The 26,539-nt window shown below is 45.1% G+C and overlaps 1 protein-coding gene across 6 annotated transcripts in view; it reads left to right on the top strand.

Annotated features, from left to right (window-relative positions):
• The first annotated feature begins 6,174 nt into the window (after positions 1-6,174).
• LTBP1 (latent transforming growth factor beta binding protein 1) overlaps positions 6,175-26,539 on the top strand; it is a 471,389-nt gene continuing 451,024 nt past the window's right edge. For all 6 annotated transcript variants that reach the window (XM_077135032.1, XM_077135035.1, XM_077135033.1 and 3 more), the window contains exons 1-2: positions 6,175-6,659; positions 7,690-7,760. In XM_077135032.1, coding sequence (XP_076991147.1) covers positions 6,175-6,659; positions 7,690-7,760 — 556 coding nt within the window. The remainder of the gene's footprint in view (positions 6,660-7,689; positions 7,761-26,539) is intronic.

The following is a 26,539-nucleotide window of genomic DNA, read 5'->3' on the forward strand; positions in this document are numbered from 1 at the left end:
AAACCACATTTCTGGGCAGTATATACATTTTATTTAATTATCACCTACGTAGCACTATGTGCCAGGTACAGTTTGCAAACTTTTAAATGCACTGAATCTCCACGACAGTCCTTTGAGGAAGGTTTCATTAGCATCTCCATTCTCCAAATGAGAAAACTGAGGCACCGAAGGCTTTTATAATCTGCCCAACACCACACAATTGGGAGACAGCCAGTCCAGGATCTGAGCCCAGGCAGCCTGGTTCCAGCATCTCAGCTCCTAACCACCCTGTTATGCCTCAGAAAAGAATTAATAAGGATCCCTGGACAAGGAAATTCAGAATATCCAACAATACATTTAGAATTGGATTTCTATATCTGTTTCAAGTAAAAATGCCTACTAATGCAAATTCAGAAGAAGTTACTACATTTGCAGTTCTTACATTTATTCTTCCCAGATTTTTCACTCTTTCCTTAATCTGTTGTGGATGGCATGGGGCTACCAGGCCCCAGCTGCTCGCTGAGATCATGACCTCTTCCAGGAGCCCTTTCTCTGACAGCCTTGTAATGGGGGAGGTAGTATTAAGGCACCAGTATAACTTCAAAAAATGACATTTTCATGCAAGATATGTCTTTAGCCTTTCTGAGCTTTTAAACAGATTGATTACTATACATGACATGATTTCTGACCTCAAAGACCTCGGAGAATGAGGTGATGGGGCATGAACTTGGGTCACGGCTACAATCCCCATGTCATGGGGACTAGGGAAGGTACTTACATTGCAGATCTCATGACTGGTTCAGGCTCCATGTTGGAGGCACATTAGAGAAGGTTTTGGTGGGTGTGTAGGAGTTTGGTAAGATACCAGTAGGAGCTTTCCAAGCAAAGGCAGAGTCATTAGCAAGGGCCTCTTAAGGTAATGCATTGGGTGGGCTATGGCGGATGTATTGAAGAGAGGGATGAGATGAGAGGACAGAGGGAGGGCTGAAGAGGTATTTGAGAGAGAATATACTTCCCGGAGCTGGTAACTAAAGCTGCTGTACATTTAAAATCTCACAATGCTGAGAAACAGGTGCATGGCCCCTGTTTTACAGATATGTAAACTGAGGCTCAGACAGATTAAGTGAATTCTATTGACCAGTCAGTGGGGTGGCCATTTGGACCCAGATCTCACTTTTCCCCAGTGGGGTAGAGGAGGAAAGGGACGTTTCCGGGGATTCCCCAAATTTGTAGGAAGGCAGGCCATGCCCCTGAGCCTTTTTCCTCTTGAGTACTGTTCCTCATTCCTACAGTTCTTTTATTAGTACTTACCACACAGGGAACTATTTGTTTAGGGTCTATTTACCCCATTAGACTGTAAACTCCATGTGGACAGGTCTGTCCTGCCATTGGCAGGCACCCAGAACCCACACAAAGGCACTTGCTGGCACAGGGCCAATAGTGGGCTGCAGTCCAAACAGGAATTTATTTTTAATTTCTCCAACTAGAATGGAAGTCTGTTTTTAATTTGCTGTCAGGTTCTATATAGGCTAGCTGCAGGCCCTCTGGTTATTCAATAAATGTTTGTTGGATGATAACTAAAAAAGCATTTACATTTTGAACCTGAAACTTTAAAGAGAAGGGAAATGTTGGGGCAAACCCCAGTTGTACTTGCTGTTCAATTCTAGGAGGCACCTCATTTTTCTCTGCAAAACAGCAAAATCTCCATCACACTCAGACATCTTAGCAGACAAACACGCTCTCTTCATCGGACGAGTCTCTGCTTTAATTCTTCCTTGATAAGGCTTCAGGTTGTTTCTCATGGAAGCTGAGTCCCACATCTCAAATCCCGCCCCCGCCTCCAGCACACTTTTTGATGAAATGGTTAAAGAGCAAGGAGAGAGGACGGCTAGAATAAATAAAGTACCTGTTTGCTAGCTGGCTCGAGACGAGACGGAGGTTCAGTCGCTGGCCTCCTGCTTGTGTGGGAGAAGCACGGACTTCCTGTCTCTACTTCTTTGTATGACTTGTAGGGTGGCCGGCCAGCCACCCTGTTCTAACACCTCCTAAGGTGACAAGTTTATTTCTGGTCCAAACTCGGACCCGCTGATGTTCAGATCGCAGCTAGATGTTCAGAAATGGCTGTCAGAACCCTAGTGAGCTGCCTGAGGACACTGACCCACAGATTCTGTGTGTTAATTCTTTCTCTTCCTACGTTCCACTTTTCCCTTCCTCCTGGTTCTCTGTCTACTCCCTTCTTCGTTCATCCATTTCTCCTCCCCTTCTTCCTTCAATTCACTGCTCTCCTTTTTTACTTCTCCCCACCTCCTTTTGTGCCTGCTTCTACTGCACTGTTTTCTTATTCACACTTTCTCTCTACTGTTTTTCTCCTTCTCCCTTTCCTTTCCATCTCTCATTTTCTCTCTCTCTTCCTTCTATATGCAATCTACGGACTTCCTGTTTCTCTCTTTTCTGTCCCTTTCTCTTTCTAAGAATTTCCTGGTGAAACTATAAGAGGATTGTGTCTTGAAGCAGACAGACAGGGGCAGAAGCAGTTCTGATCACAGACAGACAGACAGACAGGGGCAGAAGCGGTTCTGATCACAGACAGACAGACAGACAGAGGCAGAAGCGGTTCTGATCACAGACAGACAGACAGGGGCAGAAGCGGTTCTGATCACAGACAGACAGACAGACGGGGCAGAAGCGGTTCTGATCACAGACAGACAGACAGGGGCAGAAACGGTTCTGATTACAGACAGACGGGGCAAAAGCAGTTCTGATCACAGACACTAAATCTGATTTGTAGTTGATCTTATAAGTAGGAAAAGATTTTCAATTACAAAACTCATAAAGTGTAGGGATGAGGGAACCTGGCTGCATTCTGAGTTTGACTAATGTTCTCAAAGCGCTTTAAAATGTTTGGCATTTGCCGGTCTTTCTTTCTTCCCCTAAATCCTCAAACCCATGAGTTTTTATGGGAAACATAATCCTCTTTTCTGATTCATTTACACTTAGCTCATTTGAGTATTGTTTGGTAAAAACCATCTGAAGTCCAAGAAGTTTTATGAGATCTTTAAAGACTTGTTTTTTGAACCAGGAAGCTGTGTCCTGCCAACATAAACGGACCTGAACCCCAGGGGATTTGGATCTAGGCTCCATGGCATTAAACTGGTTCTCGACTTGGCTAAGACTGGTCTGCAGGCCTGACAGGAACTGGGCTTTCAATTTCAGAATCTTCATGATTTCATTGTTTTAGATGAGCAACTACCACACAAGAGTACGTGGGGTGCATGACATGTTAAAAGGGTTCTCTTGCTAGTTATGTAAATAGCAAGAGACTTATGTGGAATGCTGTGATTGTGCTGGTCCTCTCACTGGAGACTCTTGCTCCTGTGTTGTGTATTTGCACACCCATGGCTGCATACACACACACATATAAGACACGTGTATGGCCGTTCAGGGATGGGATTAACATTCACACGAGAGATTTTTCCTGTGGATACATTTCACAGATGATCCGATTAGAATAAATCCAAATCTGCCATAAGCCAGACTGTAATCAGGTTGAAGATTGGGGTGAAATGCCCATATCTGCATCGCTGTGGCTGAAAAGAAAGGAAGGTTGTATTAGGTATTTCTAATGGTAGAAAACATTTTTCTGCAAAGCCACAAAGCCTGGTAAAGGTAATGGCAGTTCTCAAATACAGGGACCTTGGGCAGACACCTAAGCCTTTAGGAAACCGAGGCACAGAGAGGTGAAAGACTTAAGTTCCCCTGAGAAGTGAAACCACAGCACTGGAACCCCAGCTGTCCCGATTCCCAGTCCAGGCTCTGCCCTCCATCCGCCACTGCCTCTCACTGCTTGACAACGACTTTGGTGTCTGCCATCCACCTGGTTTGTGAGAGTGCCCATGAAGTCTGGAGCTGTAGGTGATGTGGTCCTTTACTATTCCCGAGCTTTCACTTGTCTGACACTTCTCTCTGGTCCTAGGTTTTTGCAACGTCATTAGCTCTTCCAGATCTAGCTACTCCCCCTCGTCCCCCCACCCAACCTCATAAGCTTCAGCTGCTGCCATATCATCCCCACCTGAGAGGGATGGCTGCTGTGGGTGTGAAGGATTCCCCTCCACGTTGTGAGTTATGGTTTGGTCTGTGATATTGGCATCCTGCAAGTCCGGTCCTGCCTTGGGAGGACTTCTATTATTATCTCAAAGTGTTGCTTAATTTGGTTGTTGCTGCTTATCTTCTTTAAAAGCTTTCATTTATTTACACCTTGACTCTCTGACCAGATAGGAAGTTTCTCTAAGAGGAAGGGGTTATGCTTTGTGAGCAGCAGGCTGCCCTCTAGACCATCACTTAGAACCCAGGGCTGGGAGGCAGGTCTTTCCCTGGCTCCCCTCCTCAGACTCCCCAGCTGGTTACTATTGGCCTGGTTCAGAGGCTGTTCGAGAATGTTTTAGAATGACCTCGCTGAGCCTGTCCAGAGGGACCCTGACTGTTTGCCGAGCTACAAAACGTTAGGGCTGGAGGGTACTTTTGACGCAGTGCCTCTGTGTTAGGGAGGAGAAGGCTGAGGTTCAGAAAGGGGAACTGAACTGCCTGTGGCCTGGAGGCCAACTAGCAGCTGGTGTTAGGACAGCCACGAGGCCCTTTCCCTCCCATCCAGTACTATTTATCTACAACAGTGGCTCTGGGACTGGGTTCTCACAGGAAACTTGGTACTCCGGCAGCCGCCAAACCAAATAGTGGAGGTCTTTCTCCAGGGTACAGAAAAAAAAGAAAAATTAATGGATTACATTTCCTCCTTTAAATCATTTTTCCATTAATACTTCCTAAACCATTGTCACCTGCTACCAGCTGTCTACTAACCAACGCAGGCAGATAACCAAAGGATAAGCCATAAATAAACATCAACAATAACCCAAACTTAGAAAACAGCATTATTCTTAGCAATGACTTAAAAAAAAAAAGCTGCAATAACCCTGGGTTTTCTATTGCATTCATATAGTAAAATCCTGCATTCTGCCGGTGACACGGTCTTTAAGTTCAACTGCTAGGAATAAATACCATAATTTCCCAGTTTTCCCCAAAGAGCACCATGACTCCAGTGTGACCTTTTCGGAAAGGGGTCCACGGAACAGGCTGACACTTTTTTTTTTAAATACTAATAGTGGCTAGGGGTTGCCATGGATCCCTAACGCTCTCTCCCCATCCTAAAGCTCTAGGGGCTGCCGCTGCGCCTTTCTCGGTCCACGCGGGCGCCCCCTGCTGCCCGGCCCGCGCTGCGGGACGCGCCCGGCGAGGAGCAGGGTCCCAGAGGGTGCAGACCCGAGACAGTCACGCCAGCGCACAGCCCCAAAGAGAAGCATCCAAACGCTTTCGGAGCCGGAGCGCGGCGTGCCCGGGACAGTCCCTTCCAGGGCCCGATTTGGTATTTGAACCCAGTGCCCGCAGCAGGTATTCCAGTGAACATGGCTCGGACAGCGTTCAGACCGGTCCCGTGGGAGTCCTAGAAGGAGAGCCATGCAGGGACTTGGCCGAGCCATGCAGGGACTTGGCCGAGCCCTTTGTCCTCTCCTCGGACGCGGGGTTGGGCGGCGTGGCCTTTCTGACCCCGCACTGCCAACCTTTGTGGATGCGGAGGGTGGCGGCGCCCTCCCCGGCCCCGGCTCTCGGTTCCCCCAATTAGGAGCTACTGCCTGACGTCACGTCTGCCGGAGATTGGCTGTTCAGATCTGACACTCGCTTCCACGGCCGACAGAAACTTTTTTAAAGACTCTGCAGCCGGGGCTGCTCGTGGCGCAGCGCGCGCGCCCGCTCGTCCTCGCCCACCCTCGCCGGCTGGCGGGCGCGGCGACCCCCTAACCCCCACTCCGGGTTCGGCGGGCGAACCCTCACCTTGCGCGCCCGGCTCCCACCTTCCCCCCAATCCGAGCCCCCCACGCCCCTCCCTCCCCTCCCGGGCTCCGCGCTCCCCACCCCCACTCCCGCCCCCTCCTCCCCGCCACTTTCGAGCGGGGTCTGGGGCCGCGCAAACGCCCGCAGGACTTCCTCCCTTGCAAACCGTGGGTTCCTCCTCTTCCTCGCTGTGCCCGGGCGCTCGCCACTTCCAGGGGGAGCAGCGCGAGGGCTCCCGCAGCAGGCGAGCCGCACGGCCGGGGGCGGGGGCCGGAGCGCGCGCGCGAGGCGAGGCGCGCCGGCTCGGGGCCCGCGATGGCGGGGGCCTGGCTCAGGTGGGGGCTCCTGCTCTGGGCCGGGCTGCTGGCGTCGTCGGCGCACGGCCGGGTGCGGAGGATCACGTACGTGGTGCGCCCGGGGCCCGGCCTGGCGGCGGGCGCCTTGTCCCTGGGCGGACCCCCGCGCCCGCGGACCTTCAACGTCGCGCTCGACGCCAGGTACAGCGGCAGCTCGGCGGGCGCCGGCGCCCCCAGCCGCGCCTCCCCGGGTGGCCCCCCGGAGCGGCCCCGGCGCACCAGTCGGCCCGGCGGCGCGGCCCTGCGGGGACTCCGGCCCCCGCCGGTGGAGCCGGCGCGTCCGGGGGGCCCCGGCGGGCCGCTCCACCCCAAGGCTGGCGGTCACCCGGCGGCCACCCCGTTCGCCAGACAAGGCCGGCAAGTCGCGCGCTCCAAAGTGCAGCGGGAGACTCCGGGCGCCGGGGGCTCCGGGCTGCAGGTTCGCCAGAAGCAGCAGCTGCAGGGGTGAGTCCCCACCCCCGGCCTCCCGCCCTGCGCGCGCCGCCCGCGCCGGGCCCCGCGGGGTCAGGGCCGCCCGGATCCCGGCTGTGGCCCCAGGGCGCGGTGCTCGGTGGGGCCGCTCTGTCCTCCCCGCCTCTGCCGGCGCTGCGAGCGCGGGAGCCCGGTGACTTTCAGCGAGGATGAAATTGCAGGGCATTGTTACCGAGCTGCGGGGCGCCGCAAAGGGCGTTTCTGCCTGGGGGTTAACGAAACCCCCAGCGTGCAGGCCTAAGGGCTGGAAGGTGGGCGGACACCTGAAGTCACCGCAGCTTAATCCCGCAGCGCCGGTTAAACTTCTTTCTGCAGCTCGGGGTTAATTTTTATTCTAGCTAATGGAAAAAAAAAAAAAAAAAGAGAGAAAGTGCTTTGGGGCGGGCTGGCTGTGAAGATCTGCCTCCTGTTCTGTGGGCTGGAACTTTTTAGCATCCGAGACTCGGTGGGCTTCCCTGCACCTGTGGGGTATTGCTATCTCTGGGGCCGAGGAGGGGGCGGGGTAAGGAACTCGGCACTCACGTTCCTAGGCATCCTCCCTCTCTGCTCACCCCCACCCCTTCCCCCAGTTTATCACAGATTGGGGTTGTGGGGGTGAACTGGTTTTGATCAATTGGCTCCCCCCACCCAGGGTTGGTTTCAGGCGTTGTGCCCCCCCCCCCCCCCCCGTCTTTTGGACGTGCACTCTGAGGTTCAATTTCCATTTCAGTTCCGGGCCCAAATAATATACAAAAGTCAGCTTGGCTCTAGTTTAATTTTGGGTTAAAAAAAAATGTATTTGGATCTCCTTTTCCCTTCCCGGACAGTGCTGGGCCCTGCAGGGCTTTTGGGTTCCCCTTTCCTCCCCTGATATTTGGCTGTTCCCGTTCTTGGGTTGGGCATCCTTGGGCTCTCGGAAGCTGAGGAATGCGGAAACAGGAGGGTGGGCTTTCAGGACCTCCCACCCCTTCCCTGGGAAGGGGGCGTTGCTGCCGCGGGGCTCAGAGGTGTTGCTTCGTTTCAGGGTCAATGTTTGCGGAGGGCAGTGCTGCCACGGCTGGAGTCAGGCCCCGGGCTCCCAGAGGTGCACGAAACGTAAGTTGCCAGGTTCACACGGGTCAGAGGCGAAGTGGGGGGTCTCCACGTGAGGGTGGTGGTGGAGGTGGCGGTCCCACAGGGGCCACTTCTAGAGGCTAATGCTGCCTTGGAGGAATTCAGGTCAGAAATTCACTTTACCCCATTACCTGCAGCCTCCATTAGCACCCAGGAAGGGCTTTTTTGGGTGAGGGTAATTATGATATCAGCGCCTACAGCAGTGCCTCCTAGGGACGCCTGCCCTGCACTCTTGAGTCCCCAGCGCTCAACTGAGGTTTCAGTTACTCTGTCCACCTGTGGATCTGGAGCTAGGAAGACAACCCATTTGAGGATGCTCCATATGGAGAACCAGTGCAATTAATTTAAATATGGATGCCAACAAAATGAGACTTTTTTAAGGTGATGGAAAGGAAAGTTGGGGGCTCCTATTCTGAACTAAAACATCAGTAGTTTTTAAAGTTTTTTGAAAATCCTCCACCCCTAATCCCTGGACTTTTTCTAGGTTGCACTGCTGTACCCCACTTCAAAACTGACCTGGGAGGTTTCCTGCAGTGCCCCTCAAAAGTTAATGCACATGATTAGTGGTATTTTAGGTTTAGGAAAATACCTTAATGGTGCATACAGATCTGGGAACATCAGAAAATATTCCTGCTATGCGTTTTGAAGTTCAGGATTAAGTTAAAATGTATTTTGAGTCTCCTTTTGACAACTTGATGCTAAGTATGGCACTATTTGGAGATAAAGAAATCTTATGTTTCCACTTAGGAAAAGTTGAGCATACTTAGATGCTCTCTGCAGAGAGCTTGAGTCATCACTTCGTGGATTGGAATTGTTCAAAATTTCGGCCGCTTATTTGTAGTCAGCATAATAATTCGTCTTATAAACAGTTTGGATTTTAAAATACTGGTGGATGAAAAAAACAAAACAAAAAAACTACACCATTCCAGAAAACTTGCCTGTGGAAAAATACCTTTAAATCTTGCAGGAGACAGGGGTGCTTTGGCAGTAGTGTCTGTAATTTTGTAAAAAGGAGTGTACCGATAGGTTAAGATTTGGCCATGATCCAGAAGACATTCGCAGACATGAATGCACTTATCAGCTTCTTGATTATTGAACTCAAACCACTAGATCAGAAATGCTCAGGGTTATAGGCATTTTAGATTAAGTAATATTTTTTCAATACTTGAATTCTTCCATTCACTTGACAGTGGTGCATCAGCATTCTCCTCTGAGTTTAGAATGGCTCTGGTCAAATTACTTCCTCCTCTCCCTGCCCAAAACCTGATATGACATGGTTCAGCAGTCATGGGGAGGTAACACACCCTTGACAGCACTGCTGCGGTGGGGTAGGACTGTGTACAGACTAAAACCACAGGACAGGGTTTTTCAGACAATGCACAGGAAGTGCTCGTTGGCTTTCAGAAGTTTGCTGGACAAATGATGCAATTGGCTGCCCTATTGGAAAAGAAGATAGTCTCCCATCCTCAGGGATTTGAGGAATCCAGAGATGTTCTAGGCTCTAGAAGGAGAGCATTAAAATTTTGAGGAATTGCCTCACAGCTATTCCCCAGGGAGGCAAGGGTAGCGTTTCCCCTTCTGGTGATCCTGAAAGAGAGGCTGTGGAAGGCGCAGCCGCCAGGAAAGTGAGGGTTGAACAGTTACTGCAGATCTCTGGAGGAAGTTGCTGCCCTGGTTTGGTCTCAGAATACCTACAACTAATGCCCCTAGTTTTGGTTCAAGTTAACCCTTCCAGTTCCTGTAAGGTAGCCCTCTGACAGCACTAGGATTTCAGCAATGCGTCCTCTCTTTCCTTTTCCATGTGTTCTCAGCGTCCAGTCTTAGACTTGCTCAGTAAATAGATAAATTCAGGCCCAAATGCTAAAAACTTAAATCCTCACTTCTTTCAGGAATAGTTATATTTTTGAAAGTGGTACTGGGGTAGGTCAGTACTCAACCCAAAGGAATGCATCTGCTAGATGGATATTTTTCGGCAGGGAACTTGTTTGATGTGTGTTTGTGTGTGTCTGGGAGAGCCAGAGAGATGAGGGGGTCTGCTGCCTTAAGATGGTACAACTGGGAAAGCCTTTGCTCTGTGTCTGAACTGTGTAATGCCAGGAAAGACTCCTGGCCCCTGGGTACAGAGGATCTGAGTTCAAATCCCAAATCCCTTGCTAGCTGTGTGGCCTTAGGGAATTCACTTGACCTTTCTGACTATTTTTGCTGTTCACAAATGACAGTACTAAAACTTTTCCTACCTTGCAGGATGGTTGTAAGTATCATAGTGAAAGAGAACGGGTATATAAGCCTTGATGAAATCTTAACAGGTTCTTAGAGTTTATTATTGAAGCAAGCCAAGTAAGCCCCATCTCATTTATCTATTACTTGGTTGTTTTCTTTCTCTATGCATGTTTCCCCAGCTGTCTTTTTTTTTTTTTTTTTTAAGTAATGTGGCTATGGATACCTTTTTATATCTCAGCTAATAAAGTAGTTTGGGTTGTTTTCCATCCCTATATGATTTATTTTAAAAGAACTTTAACTAAATATACAATTGTTTGTTTCTCTTCAGTTCTCTTTGTGTAAAAGCTTGCTGCTTAGGGGGGAAATTCCCAGTTTATAAATGGAAAAAATTCCCAACATAAATTTTTGTGATTATAACTACTTCAGTGAATATTAGTGCTATTTAGATCTCAAAATAACCTCATGTGTGGTCTCTGTTCTCCTCTCACTTCCTTATTAAGCTGAGATTGAACAATTGCACTTGGTTTTGGTTTATTACATATAAAAATACAAAAACCAGTGACGTGTGAATATGAAGTTCCCCCTCAAGATAGGATGCATAATAAAATTTGCTTGCTCATTTAAATGTGTAGCCCAGGACACCTTCCAGTTGTCATGGTATTTTGAGGCTGGTTTAAAGGTTATGCTGGAGAGTTTCAGCTTATGTAGACGGTGCCCAGCTGATGTAGGAATATATTTCTGCGTGAGACATTTGATGGACTCATGTTGTTCTGCATTTGCTTAATCCAGTGAGGAAAAGTCGGTTCCCCTTAGAGCCAGTCTGGATTGTTTTTTAGTTGATGGAAACTTAATATAAATGAGTCACGGGCAAATGCTTCTGAAGACTGGACATTCAGTGAACCTTAATGCAAATCAGAGAGATGTGAACAGGCAGGCAGCAGCCCTACACAGTAGCAAAGAATGGATGTGTGCCTCTGCCCAGGGGGTCCGCAGGCCTGTAGGTAGAGATGCCCATTGCATGTCAATGTTATTTTTCCAGACACCCTTTGTGTGCGGGTCTCTGGAACTTGAAGTCATTCTGGCCATTAAATATGGGTGAATGTTGATAGTGATAGCTGTTTTGGGCAAAACAGATGGTACCACGTTTGTTTCTCTTTCCTGACAGTTAACGTTTATAGGGAGGCTTTGTAGGTTAAGGACTTGGTCTCCTGAGTCAGGGGTTAAATGCCTGCTGTATACAGTTTTTGTCTTCTCCCACTTTTGCATTCCCTCCACACTGTCCAAAGCAAATGCATCCTCTGATTGGTTTTTCCAGTCTTTTTCTTCCCCTCTCAGGGGGAGTGTGGTTCAGAGAGAGACATTAAAGTGGGCTAGGCTTTAAAGAGGAGACTGGCTATGGGCATGGGACTGGACAACACAGAGGAGTAAAGGAGAGGTAAGAGTGGGGCCAGGCTGGCAGGGCGAGGTGGGTGGAAGAGGCAAGATGGCAGATACGAATCCAGAGCGGGTGCCTGGCATGTTGCACCCCGCCATACAAATGCACGGCTGGTTCTTTCATTTATTTCACAGCTATCTGCTTAGCGTTTACCATGCGCCAGCTCCTATGAATAGAGGAGAAATGCAGCCAGCTGCAGGGAGTGCAGGGTCTGTTTTTACTCAACTCATGGTGCATAGATGACTTGTTCTCTCCTTAACAAGAAAGAGAAAATCGATATTCCATTGCTTTTCCACTGGCATGCAGCCCATGCTGCTTTGAAAACAAAACCTGATCCTAGAAACTTTCCTTAAATCATATACAGAAGCAACACAGTCATGTGTGCACCCTTGGCGCTCAGGGATGTCCCAGCAGATGGCATCCCGAGCAGGACGTGGGATGGGGCTGGGCTGCCAGGTGACCTGGACGGACGCTCTTGGCCTTGCCCTCGACCCCTTGGGCTTGGCGCTGCACTGGCCCAGCTTGGGTGTTGGGCCAGATGATTACACGTTCCTCTTACATCTGCTGTGGCTATCGACAGCTGCTCTGCCAGTGGGTCCGCAGGGCAGTTCACCGTGGCAGCCGGCGGGAGGGCGGCTCCAGCCCTGGGGCAGGGAGCTGAGGTCGGCAGGGTTGGCTGGCAGGGTTGGCTGGAAGATCTCGTCATGCGGCACCGACAGATTGGGCAAAGGGTGAGGGATCCAAAGGTCAGGTTCACAATGGGTCAAATATGTGTTCTCAGCATTGGCTAGGATAAATGTTTAGGAGCCATAAATTCTGCGTTTTGATAGTAGTGAAGCCTTCATGGTGGAGCCTTCCTCTAACCCGCGGACGGGTCTGAGCACAGCGCCTGCCCCTCCTCCTTCCCCATGTGTTAAGAGTTTTTTGCTGCCCACTAACACTTTGCCCTTAGTTGGAAGGGCCTTTTGCAACCACAGGCTCTTGCTGTTTCTGATCCTGTTATTTGTTGTCTTGGATATTCCAGACATGCTCAAACGTGCTTGGGAGTGCGAATTACATTTTCCTAAAATGCTGATTTTGCTTCCAAGTCCTTCCAAGCAGCGGACCGGGGCAATGCGTGTTAGGGTGGTGTGGCCACACTTTGAACACTCACCAAGACCACATCACGCAAAGGGGAGCTGCTGATGGGTGAGGGTAATTTGGGCAGTGCTTTGGAGCCTTGATCTTCACATCCTGTGTGGGTAGGTGAGGCATTATTTGTTAATCCCTTTCCAAATTAGGGGCCCTGCTCAGCCTTCTACTGTTTGACTCTTAGTTCGTTGTTCTTTGTGCTGCCGGAGGCTGCCTGGAAGGTCACTGCTGCCACACTCTCTCTGGGTGAATGCCGTGGGCATCTTCACTCTCCCTGCATCTCTAACCAATCTAGATGGGCTTTCACTGCCTAAACTCACTTTGTCATTGCCCCAGCCCATGGGTACTGTGCATGGGGCTTGAGGGGTGGGACACTCAGTGTTGGGTGACCCCTGGGCACTCTGGAATTTCCAAGCAATGAGGCAAGGATGGGCGGGCTGCAACCCAGACAGTTTGCCTGTGGCTCTAACTTGGCTTCTCCCCAAATTGTGCTGTTGTTCCAGGGTGTTTAGAGGACTGAAGGAATCGGGCACTAGTGATTTTGGTTATGCCTCTGGCTATTTCTGTTTTGGTCTGTTTTGAGGAGGTTGGTGGCTCTCCAACATGAATGTGCAACACGATCACCAGAGGAGTTTGTTAAAATACTCTACTGACTCTGAATATCTGGGATGGGACCCAGGACTATGCATTTTTAACCAACACCCTGGGTGCCCCCAGTTTGATAGAATGGCCCACACTTTAAGAAATAGAGATCTAGGAAGAACTCGCCAGGGCACTATTTATGACCAGTGACCATTTGTACAAGAATTTAAATGCCAAGACCAAAATGTAACACTTCAGAAATTTCTCAAGGTGGGAGCCCTCTAAACTGTGGGTTATCTTAACTTTGAATAGGATGTACAGCCAGATTGTTGCATATAGGATTTTTTTTTTTTTTTTGGTATGCTGTGTGGCGGGGGTCACATTACATTCTTTTTCCGTGTGAGTGACTATCCTGTCATTGCAGCACCATTTGTTGAATTTTTGTTTGTTTGGCTTTATTTGCTTATTTTTAAATTTTTTTTTTTGGGGGGGAGGGGGGGATGCATGTGCCAGGAATCGATGCATATAGGATTTTTAACTTTTGTTTTCTTTAGCCAGTTCAATCTTTGATATATGTACATGTTTTCTTTAGCCAGTTCAATCTTTGATATATGTACATATATATATATATTTTTTTTCTTCTAATAGTTGGAAGTTTGCAAAAGATAAACACTATTGATGATACACAGGTGAATAAGTAAAGCTTTAAGTTTAAACCTTGTGGAGCAAATGAGGTGCCTTTAACCATTAAGTATTCTACTTTTAATTATAAAATGTTTTAAATACACAGAAATTTAGAAAATGATATATCCAACAGCGATGCATCAGAGTCCTGTTTTTAAAAGCTCTTTCTGTGGTAATTAAGCACAGTGGCTTACCGATCGGGGAAGACAATAGTTTTAGCTTGTTCTAAATGCATGTTCTATTCATAACAGTGCTTGCCCTCTTAGTGGAGAGAAGATAGTGTGTAATTCATTGGTGTGACACAGATCAGTTGTTTTGGTACTTGTGGAAAATACGCAGAGCTGTATTTATATGTATGTGCCCATATGCACCTATTAACTTCCCTGCTTACTACATTTCATGTAGACACAGTGCATTGGAGAGTAAGCCTGCACACATTTTCATTTAGACCCAAAATAGTGAGACCGCAAGAGGGAAAACTAGCCTGTTTCACTCTGTCCTGATTCTTACCTGAATTTTTGCCTTCCTCCTATTCCCCCCCTTCCCCTTCCCTGTTCTCACTTTGGCTTGTCCTGAGCTAGAGACAGTGCAGCTGAGTGGTTAGGAGTTCAGTCTTTGGAGTGAGAATACAAGACGTCTATCTTTTTTTTTTCTTAACTTTAAAAAATTATTCCTTTTTTTAATTAAAAAAAATTAATTTTTTTTATGCATGCTCCCCCTTCCACTAACATGGGGTAGGGAGATGAAACTGTTTGATGTTCTGGGGAGGCTGGGCTAGGTTTCAGGTCTTACCTGGACCAGGAACCCATCTGGAGGTTGTAGGTTTCTGGCAAGTTACTCTGGTGCATGGAACCCTTGTGGAATCTTATATATTGCCATAGGTGTTCTTTAGGATTGGCTAGAATGGTCCTGGTTAGGGTTGGCAAGTTATGATAGGTAGCAAGGTCTACCTGAAGCTTGTGTAAGAGCAACCTCCAAAGTAGCCTCTCGAACTCTCTCTGCCACTGATAACTTTATTATTTATACTTCTTTTCCCCCTTTTGGTCAGGATGTAATTGTTGATCCCATGGTGCCAGGTCTGGATTCATCCCTAGGAGTCCTCTCCCACATCGCCAGGGAGACTTTCACCCCTAGATGTCATGTCCCACATAGGGGGGAGGGCAATGATTTCACTTGCAGAGTTGGGCTTAGAGAGACTGAGGCCACATCTGAGCAACAATAGAGGTCCTCCAGAAGTAACTCTTAGGCATTCCTATAGGTAGTCTAAGTTCTCCGTTACCTACATAAGCTTCACAAGGGTAAGCCTCATGATTGAGGGCATGGCCTATTGGTTTGAGTGTCCCTAAAGTTTGACACAATATCAAGGGTTTAGCTGATGGTAAGGTTTAATAGTTCCATAGTCTCTGTTCCCTCCCCCAGGGGACTTTGCCAATACTTTTTGATTATCTGCTTAGTATACTCTAGGATGTTTCCAGGTATTACTGTAATCTATACAGGATTAAAGGACCTCTTTCTTATTCTTTGCTCTCTGTGTTTCAGTTGTTGAAATGAGCTTTACAGATAGGTTGAATTAGATTATGCACTACAGATAATTTCAGTTCCAGATCAAATAAAACTTTTTTCTATTGGTCTCAAAGAGTATGTGTGGTTTTAAAATATAGGCACTGTCTTCCTTACCCCTATGTTCTGAATTACTTTGACCCCAACCTGATCAGCTTCGTTCTTATCTCTAAATATCAGGTTATATGTATAAAACAGCTTCTCAAAGTCCAGAAATGATAATCATCACTCCGGACTTAATGTATCTGTTCTAAAAGCTTACAGTCTAGGCCCCTGTTTTCTTATAAGCATTTTCTAAAGGTGACCATACCGTTGCTATTTTGTTTCTGACTTATTTTGTCTCACCAAATGTCCCACATGTTTATTCACATCGATGCATGCCTCACGACTTTGTTCCTTTTTGTAGCAGCACAATCTTCGTTCATAAGTATACACTATTGTTCGCCATTCTACTTCTCCTTCAGTTCATCCTTCAGCCACATGCATTCATCGGGCATCATGTAAAAGACCCAAAGCCAATCAACATTCTCAATTTTAGATCATTTCATTGTTCCCAAGAGACAGAAAACCAATAAACACACCCTCACCAAATAAGAAATCTAAACTTAACTCCTGTCCCTCCCTCCATTATTTACCTCTGCTGTTGCTGTGATAGTGCTGATGTTTTCCTTTTGAGCATAGCTCATAGCATGCAATAGCAGTTTTCCCCTTGTACCCTGAACTTAAATACTCTTTATACGAGAATCATATGTTTGAAGTAATTCTTTAGGAGAACTCATTCATATTTCTAGTGTGAGTCAGTGGATACGTAGGTCTATATAACCCCTTCAGTCTTGTTCATCTTCAATATGGTAATGTTACTTCTAGACCCACTAGAGAATTACCTTCGCGCCTATCTATTCCCTTACATTGGAGTTCAACCTCATTAGCTAATGGTTCACCCATCTCTAGCTTCTATGTATCTCTAAGTCCCCTATATTCTATATTATAAGCCTCTGATTATACCTTTATGCTGGTCATAAAAGTGGAATCATACAGTATCTTTCCTTTTGTGTCTTGCTAATTTTGCTCAGTATTATGTCCTCAAGGCTCATCCATCTTGTCATGTGCTTCAGGACGTCATTTTGCCTTACTGCTGCATAATATTCCATCATACGTGTATACCATATTTTGTTGATCCACTTGTCTGTTGATGGGCATTTGGTTTTTTTCCATCTTTTGGCGATTGTAAATAATGCTGCTATGAACATTGGTGTGCAAATGGCTGTTTCTGTCATTGCTTTCAGCTCTTCCGGGTATATACCAAGTAGTGTTATTGCTGGGTCATAAGACAGCTGGATATTTAGATCCTAACGAACCATCAAACAGTTTTCCATAGCGGGTGCACCATTATACATTCCCACCAGCAATGCATAAGTGTCCCAGTTTCTCCACATCCTCTCCAACATTTATAGTTTCCTGTTTGTTTAATAGCAGCCATTCTTATAGGTGTGAGGTGGTATCTCATTGTAGTCTTGATCTGCATTCCCCTTATAGCCAGTGAAAATGAGCATCTCTTCATGTGCTTTTGAGCCATCTGTATTTGTTCTTCAGAAAAATGCCCATTCATATCTTTAGCCCATTTTATAATTGGGTTGTTTGTTCTTTTATTGTTGAGTTGTATGCTTTCTTTGTATATACAGGAAAGCAAACCTTTGTCTAATACGTGATTTCCAAATATTTTTTCCCATTGAGTTGACTGCCTCTTCACCTCTTGGGCAAAGTCTTTTGAGGTGTGGAAGCATTTGATTTTGAGGAGTTTCCATTTATCTATTTTTTCATTTGTGTCTTGTGCTTTGGGTATAAAGTTTAGGAAGCTTCCTCCTATTACTAGGTCTTGAAGATGTTTCCCTGAATTTTCTTCTAGAAGCTTTATCGTGCTAGTTCTTGTATTTAGGTGTTTGATCCACTTTGAGTTAATTTTTGTGTAGGGTTTAAGATTGGGGTCCTCTTTCATTCTCTTGGCTATTGATATCCAGTTCTTCCATGCCCAATTATTGGAAAGACTATTTTGTTCCAGTTCAGAGGATTTGGGGGCCTTGTAAAAAATCAGTTGACCATAGATTTGGTAGTCTATTTCTGCACTCTCAATCGATTCCAGTGGTCAGTGCTTCTGTCTGTGTGCCAGTACCGTGCTGTTTTGATCACTCTGGCTTTATAATAGGTGTTAAAATCAGAGAGTGTTAATCCTCCCACTTCGTTCTTCTTTTCTAGGATGCTTTTAACTATTCAGGGTCTCTTTCCCTTCCAGATGAATTTGGCAGTTAGCTTTTCCAAATCTTCACAGTATGTTTTTGGAATTTTAATTGGTACTGTGTTGAATCTGTAGATCAATTTAGGGAGAATTGACATCTTAACTATATTTAGCCTTCCTATCTATGAGCAGGGAATGCCTTTCCACCTATTTAGATCTCCTTTGATTTCTTTTAGCAATGTTATGTTGTTTTCTGTGTACAAGTCCTTTACGTCCTTAGTTAAGTTCATTCCTAAGTATTTGATTTTTTTAGTTGCTATTTTGAATGGAATTTTTTCCTTAACTTACTCCTCAGCTAGGTCATTGCTTGTGTATAGAATTGTTACTGATTTTTGCACATTAATTTTATATCCCACCACCTTGCTGAATTTGTTTATTAGCTCAAGTAACTTTGCTGTAGATTTCTCAGGATCTTCCAAGTATAGTATCATATTATCTGAAGATAATGAGAGTTTTACTTCTTCCTTTCCAATTTGGATGCCTTTTATTTCTTTGTCCTGCCTGATTGCTCTAGCTAGAACTTCTAGCACAATGTTGAATAATATATGGTGACAGTGGGCATCCTTGTCTTGTACCTGATGTTAGAGGGAAGGCTTTTAGTCTCTCTCCATTGAGTACAATGCTGGCTATCGGTTTACCTTTTATAATATTGAGTTAGTTACCTTTGATTCTTGTCTTTTGAAGTGTTTTTATTAGAAAAGGATGCTGAATTTTTTGAATGCTTTTTCAGCACCAAACGAGATGATCATGGGATTTTTTCCTTTGGATTTGTTAATATGCTGTATTACATTAATTGATTTTGTTGTGTTGAACCATCCTTGCATTCTTGGTGTAAACCCCACTTGGTCATGGTGTATAATTCTTTTAATGTGCTGTTGGATTCAATTTGCTAATATTTTATTGAAAATTTTTGCATCTGTGCTCATTAGGGAGATTGGGCTGTAGTTTTCCTTTCTTATAGCATCTTTACCCAGTTTTGGTATTAAAATGATATTAGCTTCATAAAATGAGTTAGGTAGAGTTCCTTTTTCCTCAGTTTTTTGGAAAAGTTTGAGCAGGATTGGTGTTAGTTCTTTCTGGAATGCTTGATAAAATTCCACTGTGAAGCCATCTGACCCTGGGCTTTTCTTTGAAGGAAGATTTTTGATGACTGATTGAATCTGTTTACTTGTGATTGGTTTGTTGAGATCTTCTGGTTCTTCCTGAGTCAGTATAGCTTGTGTATGTCTCCAGGAATTTGTCCATTTCATCTGAGTAATCTAGTTTGTTGGCATATACTTGTTCATAGTATCCTGATATGATTTATTTCTTCAGGGTCTGTGGTAACGCACCCCTTCTCATTTCTGATTTTGTTGATTTGCAACTTTTTTTCTTTGTCAGCCTTGCTCTCAAAGAACCAACTTTTGGTCTTATTGATTCTTTCTGTTATTCTTTTGTTCTCCCATTCATTTATCTCTTCTTTAATCTTTGTTATTTCTCTTCTTCTGTTTGCTTTGGGGTTAGTTTGCTGTTCTTTCTCAAGTTCCTCCAGGTTTGCTGTTAAGTCTTTGATTTTTGCTCTTTCTTGTTTTTTAATATAGGCATTTAAGGCAATAAATTTCTCTCTCAGCAAAGCCTTTACCGCATCCCATAAGTTCTGAAGTCGTACTCTCATTTTCAGTTATCTCTAGATAGCTACTGATTTCCCTAGCAATTTCTTCTCTGACCCTCTGGTTGTTTAAGAGTGTGTTATTTAATCTCCATATGTTTGTGAATGTTCTCGTTCTTTGGTGGTTATTTGAGATCCAGCTTCATCCCATTGTGATCAGAGAAAGTGCTTTGAATAATTCCCATATTTTTAAATTTATAAAGACCTGTTTTTGCCCCAGCATATGATCTATCCTAGAGAATGTTCCATGAGCGCTAGAGAAGAATGTATAACCTTGTGCTTTGGGGTGCGATGACCTATATATGTCTGTTAGGTCTAATTCATTTATCAAGTTATTTAACTTCTCTATTTCCTTGTTGATCTTCTGTCTGGTTGTTCTATCTACAGAGGAAAGTGTTGTATTGAAGTCTCCTACTATTATTGTTGAAACCTCTAACGCTCCCTTCAGTTTTGCCATTATCTGTCTCCTGTGCTTTAGAGCTCCTTGGTTGGGAGCATAAACATTTATGATTGTTATATCTTCTTGGTGAATTGACCCTTTAATTAGTATATAGTGTCCTTCTTTGTCTCTTATGATGTCTTTACATTTAAAGTCTATTTGTCCCATGTTAGTATAGCTGCTCCTGCTTTCTTTTGGTTACAATTTAGATGGAAAATCTTTTTCCATCCTTTCACTTTCAATCAATTTGTATCCTTGTGTTTAAGATGAATCTCTTATAAGTAGCATATAGCCGGATTATGTTTCTTAATCCATTCTGCCAATCTGTATCTTTTTTTTGTTTGTTTTTGTGCTTGTACTCACAGCTGTTGTTTGAATCTGTATCTTTTAATTGGTAAGTTTAGTCTGTTAACATTCAGAGTTATTACTGAAAATGCATTTCTTTATTCCACCATCTTATCTTTTTTAGTTTATTTTTCAGATCTATATATTCTTTTCCCGCTTTCTCTTTGTATTCTTTAAATTACCCTTAGTGGTACTCTCAATTCTGTGCCCTCCTCCAGACCTCTCTCTCCTGTCTTTTTTTTTTCAGCTGGCAGAAATCCTTTATTGACACATTCTTTCAGGACTTCTTTGTCTGCGAAAACTTTAATCTCTCTCTCAATTTTGAAGGACAGTTTGGCTGGGTACAGAATTTTTGGCTGGAAGTCTTTCTCTTTCAGGATTGACTATATCATACCACTGCTTTCTTGCCTCCAGGGTGCTAGTTGAGTAGTCTGAACTCAGTCTCATTAGATTTCCCGTGTATATGGTAGATTGCTTTTCTCTTGCTGCTTTCAGGATTTTCTGCTTCTCTTCAACATTTGACAGACTCATTAGTATGTGCCTTGGGGAAGGCCTGTTTGGATTTATTCTGTTTGGAGTTCTCTGGGCTTCTTTGACTTGTATATTTATGTCCTTTATGAGGGTTGAGAAGTTTCCGCCATTACATCCTCAACTACTCTTCCTTGCCCTTTGCTCCTGTCTTCTCCTTCTGGGACACCAGTGATTCTCATATATGTGCGCTTTGTTTTGCCTATCATTTCCCTGAGTTCTCATCAATTTTTTTCCATCTTTTTTGCCATTTGCTGTTTTAAGTCTTTGAAGTCAATTATCCTGTCCTCTATATCACTTATTCTTTCTTGTCTCTTCAAATCTGGTGCCTCTAGTATGTTTTTTATTTGGTCAACAGAGTCTTTAATTTCTGTGATTTCAGCTATTTTTCTGTTTGTTCTTTCAGATTCCTCTTTGTGCTCTTCTACTGTCTTCTTGCTTTCCCTTATGTCATTTACTATCCCACTTATTTTATAAAGTAGAGTTGTATGAATATCTTTGTTTAGTTCTGATTTGGTGTCTGCTCTGTTGTTTTAATTTGGTTGTTAGGCAGGGCTATATCTGTCTGCATTGTGATATGCTCTATGATCTTCTGTGGTCTTCGTTGCATGTAAATATCTTGATTGATTTGTTTTGCGAGTTGATTTCTATCAGCAGCCTAAGGCCTTGTGTTTGTGGGATGGTTGCACAGCAGGGAGCAGGGCACAGGGTGCGGCACTCAGTGTGGTGATTTGTTTCAGGGCAGTTATAGGTGCAGGTTGGGGATGTTGTGCTGATTCTTGTGAACGTGGGCACCCAGCAGCCAGGGAGGATGTAGCTGTGTGGGTGCCCTGGTCTAGGGGGGCGTAATCCTGGTGTGCACTGGTCTAAGGCGCGGGGCCCTTTGTGTGCATGTGTAGAGCTGTTGCAGCAGGTTGTGTTATGCCTTCGTGGATTGGGGGCAAATTTGAGTCGGCTGTGCAGGTCAGCACTTTCTCAGAGCTGGGAAGTGAGGCTGAGTGCTGTGTGCATGCACGGTTCTAGGACTGCTTGTAAAGTGCAGTTCCCAGAGCTGAATGATGTGATCAGGGGCCCGTGTGCATGCGTGGGCCTGGGAGTGCCGTAAATGGATGTGCTGAGCTCGGGGGGGCGGGGTGAGGCTGTGCGACATTGTGGGGGGGGGCAGGGGAAGCCTAGGTATGGAGGTCAGTGCCCACAGCCTTTATGCACTGACAACAGCCTGCAGGGAACAGAGAGGGGGAGGTAGTGCTCGGGAGGGGTGCAGGAGAGGTGGGTTTGGCTGCACTTGGGGTGGGGGTATCGGGCAGGGCTGGTGGGGTGGGGGCACCTGGAGCGTGGGGAATGGGAGCGGGTGACGGTTTCAGGGGTGTGGGGTGAGTCGCCGGTCATGGGGCTGCACTGGTGAGGGTAGCGCGCCCAAGGAATGCAGCCTGGCTTCCTTCCTAGTCCCCCTTGCGTGCTCTCCCACGGGATCCATGCCTCCATGCCAGCTCACTTCCTCGGCCTCTGCACACCAGGGCTGCTGCATGTGGTGCAGAGGGTTCTCCCAGGTCAGCCACACTCCCAAATTGCCCCCTCAGTCTCCCTGCTATCCCTTCAGTGTCATCGTTTCTTAATGCCTGAATAATAATCTATTGTGTATATGTACCACATTTTTTCCCTGCATTTGTTGGACACGAGTTGTTTCTAGCTTTCAGCGTTTGTGAATAATGGTGCTGTAAACATTGGTGCACAAGCATCTCTTTGTGACCCTTTTTTCATCGTCTTTGGGTATGTAGCTAGAAGTGGGATTGCCAGGTCAAATGGTGATTCTATATTTGTTTAACTTTTTGAGGAAGTGCCATATTGCTTTCCACAGTGGCTGTATCATTTTACATTCCCACTAGCAATGCCCTGGAGTTCCAATATCTCTGCATATTCTCCAATACTTGGTATTTTCCTTTTTTTCCAAGTTAAAATAACAGCCATCCTAATGGGTATGAAGTTGTATGACTTGTGGTTTGATTTGCATTCCCCTAATGGCTAATGATATTAAGTGCCTTTTCATGCGTTTTGGCCATTTGTATCTCTTCTTTGGGGACATGTCTGTTCAAGTCCTTTGCAGGGCTCCTGTCCTGACCACTTTGTCACCACATCCTCACTGAGTGACCTTGGACAGGTAACGGTGAGATCTGCGGTAGAGCTAAGTCACCTCGTTCACAAAGCAGGTGGACAGTGGTCCCTCCCGTCCTCAGAAGCTCATTGGGGGATTGCAGGGAGTTAATAAGTGCTTCAGACCAGGGGTCTTTTCACACCAGCGTCCCGCAGGAGTGAGTCCTTAGGAGTTCCTGTTTGCCTGTGCAGGACTGCCTCCTCCTGGACACCCCTGCTTTGACGTGCCCACTGTGTTTCTCAGACCCCCTGGTGAAAATCGTGGTCCCCTCTCCATTGCCCCTGGAACACTCTGATTTTACTCTTACTTGGCTCTGGGTACGGCAGAGCCCAGGTGGAAGAGAGGTCTGTCTCCTCAGCGCCAGGCTCCTTGAGAGCAGGATTTTTTTCTGTGTCATTTCAGCACCCAGGCAATGTGCTCTGCTGTGGCAGGTCTGCCCCGTAACTGAGCTGGATCGAGTCAAATGGAACTAGCACCTCTAATTTTAATGTGTTGTAGAAGCTGTCCTCTAAATTCTATATAATGAATTCTACTTCCTCTTTCTTTTTGTTTTTTTCACTCTCATATTTTTTGGCAGTCATTTCCATTCGTTTTTCTTTCCCCTGTTCTCTCTGTGTGTTTATCCTTGCCCACAGACAGTGTTTATCATGCTAGCTTTTCAGAGGCATGCCACCTCATTCTCTTTCCTTCTGCTTTCTCTTTGAAGGCAGCCCCTAGCATGGCCCAAACTTTAAGGCAGCTTTTCCTTTCTCCCTGCCAATTTTAGAATCTTTCTGCTCAGCATCATCTGATAGAGATTTGGGACTAAGTAAAATGAATGTGCCATGATTTTCCCTGTAATTTTAGATTCCCAACACTGCTCTTGGCCAACCAAACTACTCCCTACGGCTTCTTCTCTCCACCACGTTTGAGTAATATTGTTGGCATGGACGTGAGTAAACAGTTGCGAAATGCCGTGTTTTGTGAATCAGAGCTGGTGTCTGAGTCTGTACTCCTGTTGCTGGTCAGAGGGGAGGTGAGCTTGGTCAGTGGCTGGGCAGACGCATTGGAGGAAGGTATTGAGATTGGAAGTTGATGTGGTTTGGTGACAAATGGGATCAGTAGGTGAGAGTTCAGAACTGAGTGGCTGTGGGGACACTTCAGAGGCATTTCGGTAATGCATTAAAGGGAAAGCCTCACAGAGGTGATAGGATGTAACCAGTAAGAAGGGAAATATGCTAATTAGGTAAGGAAAATATAAGAATACGGTTCTTTAGTCTCCTTCGCTTAAAATGATTTTATTTTTTACAGGATACACATAGTTTCCATCTGACTTGCAATCTTGTATGAATTTCATTTTATTCTTATTGTTTTTTTGTAACAATGTAGAATCTCCATCCTTTCACCCACATGTATTTCATATTAAGACCATATCAAGCAGCTTGTTAGCAGTTAACACTTTCAAAATATGTTTCACTGTAAAACTGTTTAAACTGACTACGACATGTCAGCTCACTTGGAATCATTTACACTACCCATTCAAGAGTGGGGAGAATTTCTGCCTCTGCCATTAGCTGTGAAACTTCAAGCAGCTGAGTTAACCAAGTCCTCTGAGCCTTCAGATGAGGGGAGCACCATTCACTACCCGACGTAATGCGGTTCATCATTGTGAGTATCAGGCATAACGAACCTTTTTCTTTCTTAATACTTTCATGTGGCAGCAGAGTCATTTTCTTTATACTTTTGGTTTCCCAGCCTGAATGCGAGCTCTGTGGCTATCTTTTTAACCTCAGCACCTGGTGAGCACATAATAAACCTTCGTGGAATGAATGAATGGATGGATGGATGGGTTCATTTGTTGCCCTTTCCCTGAGCTACCCGGTATTGTATATGGGCACACAGAAAGTCTTACATACTAGGAAGAAAATAAGAGTGTAACAGGCTAGGGAGCTGGATGGGAGTGAGGTGGGGTGGGCAGGGGAGGGGAAGAGCTTTCTAGGTAGAGAGAACAGTTCCGTAAAGGACTGCAGTGGGCATGGGTCTGGCCTGCTGCCAGGACAGAGAAGGTCAGCATTGCTGGGCTGTCTAAGAAAGATGAAGAGAAAGATGATAAGGTAGAAGTGGGAGATGTGGGCTGGATCCTGAATTAGGTTTTGTAGACTCTGAAAAGGCACAAATAAGAGAATAAGAGACTATCCAGCACTTTATAAATCAAATGGATTTTATTATTAAGGAATAAACTAAAAGAACGGACTTGGCAGCTTTTAGCACCTTTTCTAAGGCATAGAAAAAATGTTTGAAATTAAAAAGCTATTAAATCACCTTTATTTCTATTTTTTGTTGATGAGAAAAACTGCACATAGAAAGTGAAGTGACTTATCCAATGCCACATGCAAATTAGTGTCACAGCCTGACCTGCTTCATGCACCCCAAGACTGATTGGGACCCCTAAGCCTCTGTCCAGATCTGGCAGAAAAATGTGACTTTCCTCAGAGGCTGAGACTTAGGAGGACGGTTTGAAGCTTAAGCAAGAAAAGTCTGTCATCGCTGCTGTGTTAAAAGTCAAATTAGTAAAGGGATCAGTAAGGGATATGGCCTGTAAAATTTTTTTTTTCTGTTTGTTATATTTTTCTGTTGTCTTTTTATTTCTTTTTCTGAATTGATGCTAATGTTCTGGGAAATGATTGTGATGATGAATATGCAACTATGTGATGATATTGTAAATTGTTGAGTGTATGTGTTGGGAATGTTTGTTTCTTGTAATTTTTTTTAATTAATAAAAATTTAAAAAATAAATAAAAAAATAAACATAATAGGGGAAACAAATGTTAAAATAAATTTAGTAGATGGAAGTGCTAGTGATCAATGAAAGGGAGGGGTAAGGGGTATGGTATGTATGAATTTTTTTCTGTTTTCTTTTTATTTTTCTGAATTGATGAAATATTCTAAGATATGTCATGATGATGAATATACAACTATGTGAAAAAAAAAGTCAAATTAGTGTGACCCCCCCACATGATGCTTGATTAAAAATAAAAATTTTGAATTATTTAGAAATGTATGATAAAAATCCCAACCCGAGAACCACAGAAAGTCCACAGAGAGCAGTTAGGGTGTGTTAAAGAGAGATTTAAAAATAACTGGAATGTATTTGAATGCTCTTCTGAGATTTTATTAGTCCAGCAGGACAACTAATTTATACGTTGGGTTAGTCCCCAGGGGCTGTAGCGGCCTCAGTGGGGTCACCCCCTCTGCTGGGCATCCTGAGCTGCTTGCCATCTCTGGGCGATTTTGTTCCTGTTTGTAAATGGGGATAGTAGCACCTTCCATTTTGTCCCACCTCCTGTTTTATAGTATAGATCAAATAAAATGAGGTTCATGGAACTGGCTCATTAAAGAGCCATATCAACATAAGGTAATATTATTAATAGAGTTTTTCTGGTTTCTCAATTCGTGAGCAAATTTTCTAAAGTGTTAGTATATTTCTTGTCTTGAGAAATAGAATACTCATGCATTTTAGTGGGTTTTTGGTGATCAAAGATCATGGGTCTTGGGTGGGCCGTGGTGGCTCAGCTGGCAGAGTCCTTGCCTGCCATGCCAGAGACCCGGGTTCGATTCCTGGTGCCTGCCCATGCAGAAACCAAGATTATGCTATTAAACAGAAAATGTAGATTTCCCTGGCTACCAACCTATAATACTCAGCTTTGAGTGTTAGCTGCTCTTTTTCTTGTAAAATTTCCTCATTCCTTCCTTTAACATAGACCA

The sequence above is a fragment of the Tamandua tetradactyla genome, chromosome 17 (assembly GCF_023851605.1).
Source record: "Tamandua tetradactyla isolate mTamTet1 chromosome 17, mTamTet1.pri, whole genome shotgun sequence".
In the NCBI taxonomy this organism is placed as follows: Eukaryota; Metazoa; Chordata; class Mammalia; order Pilosa; family Myrmecophagidae; genus Tamandua; species Tamandua tetradactyla.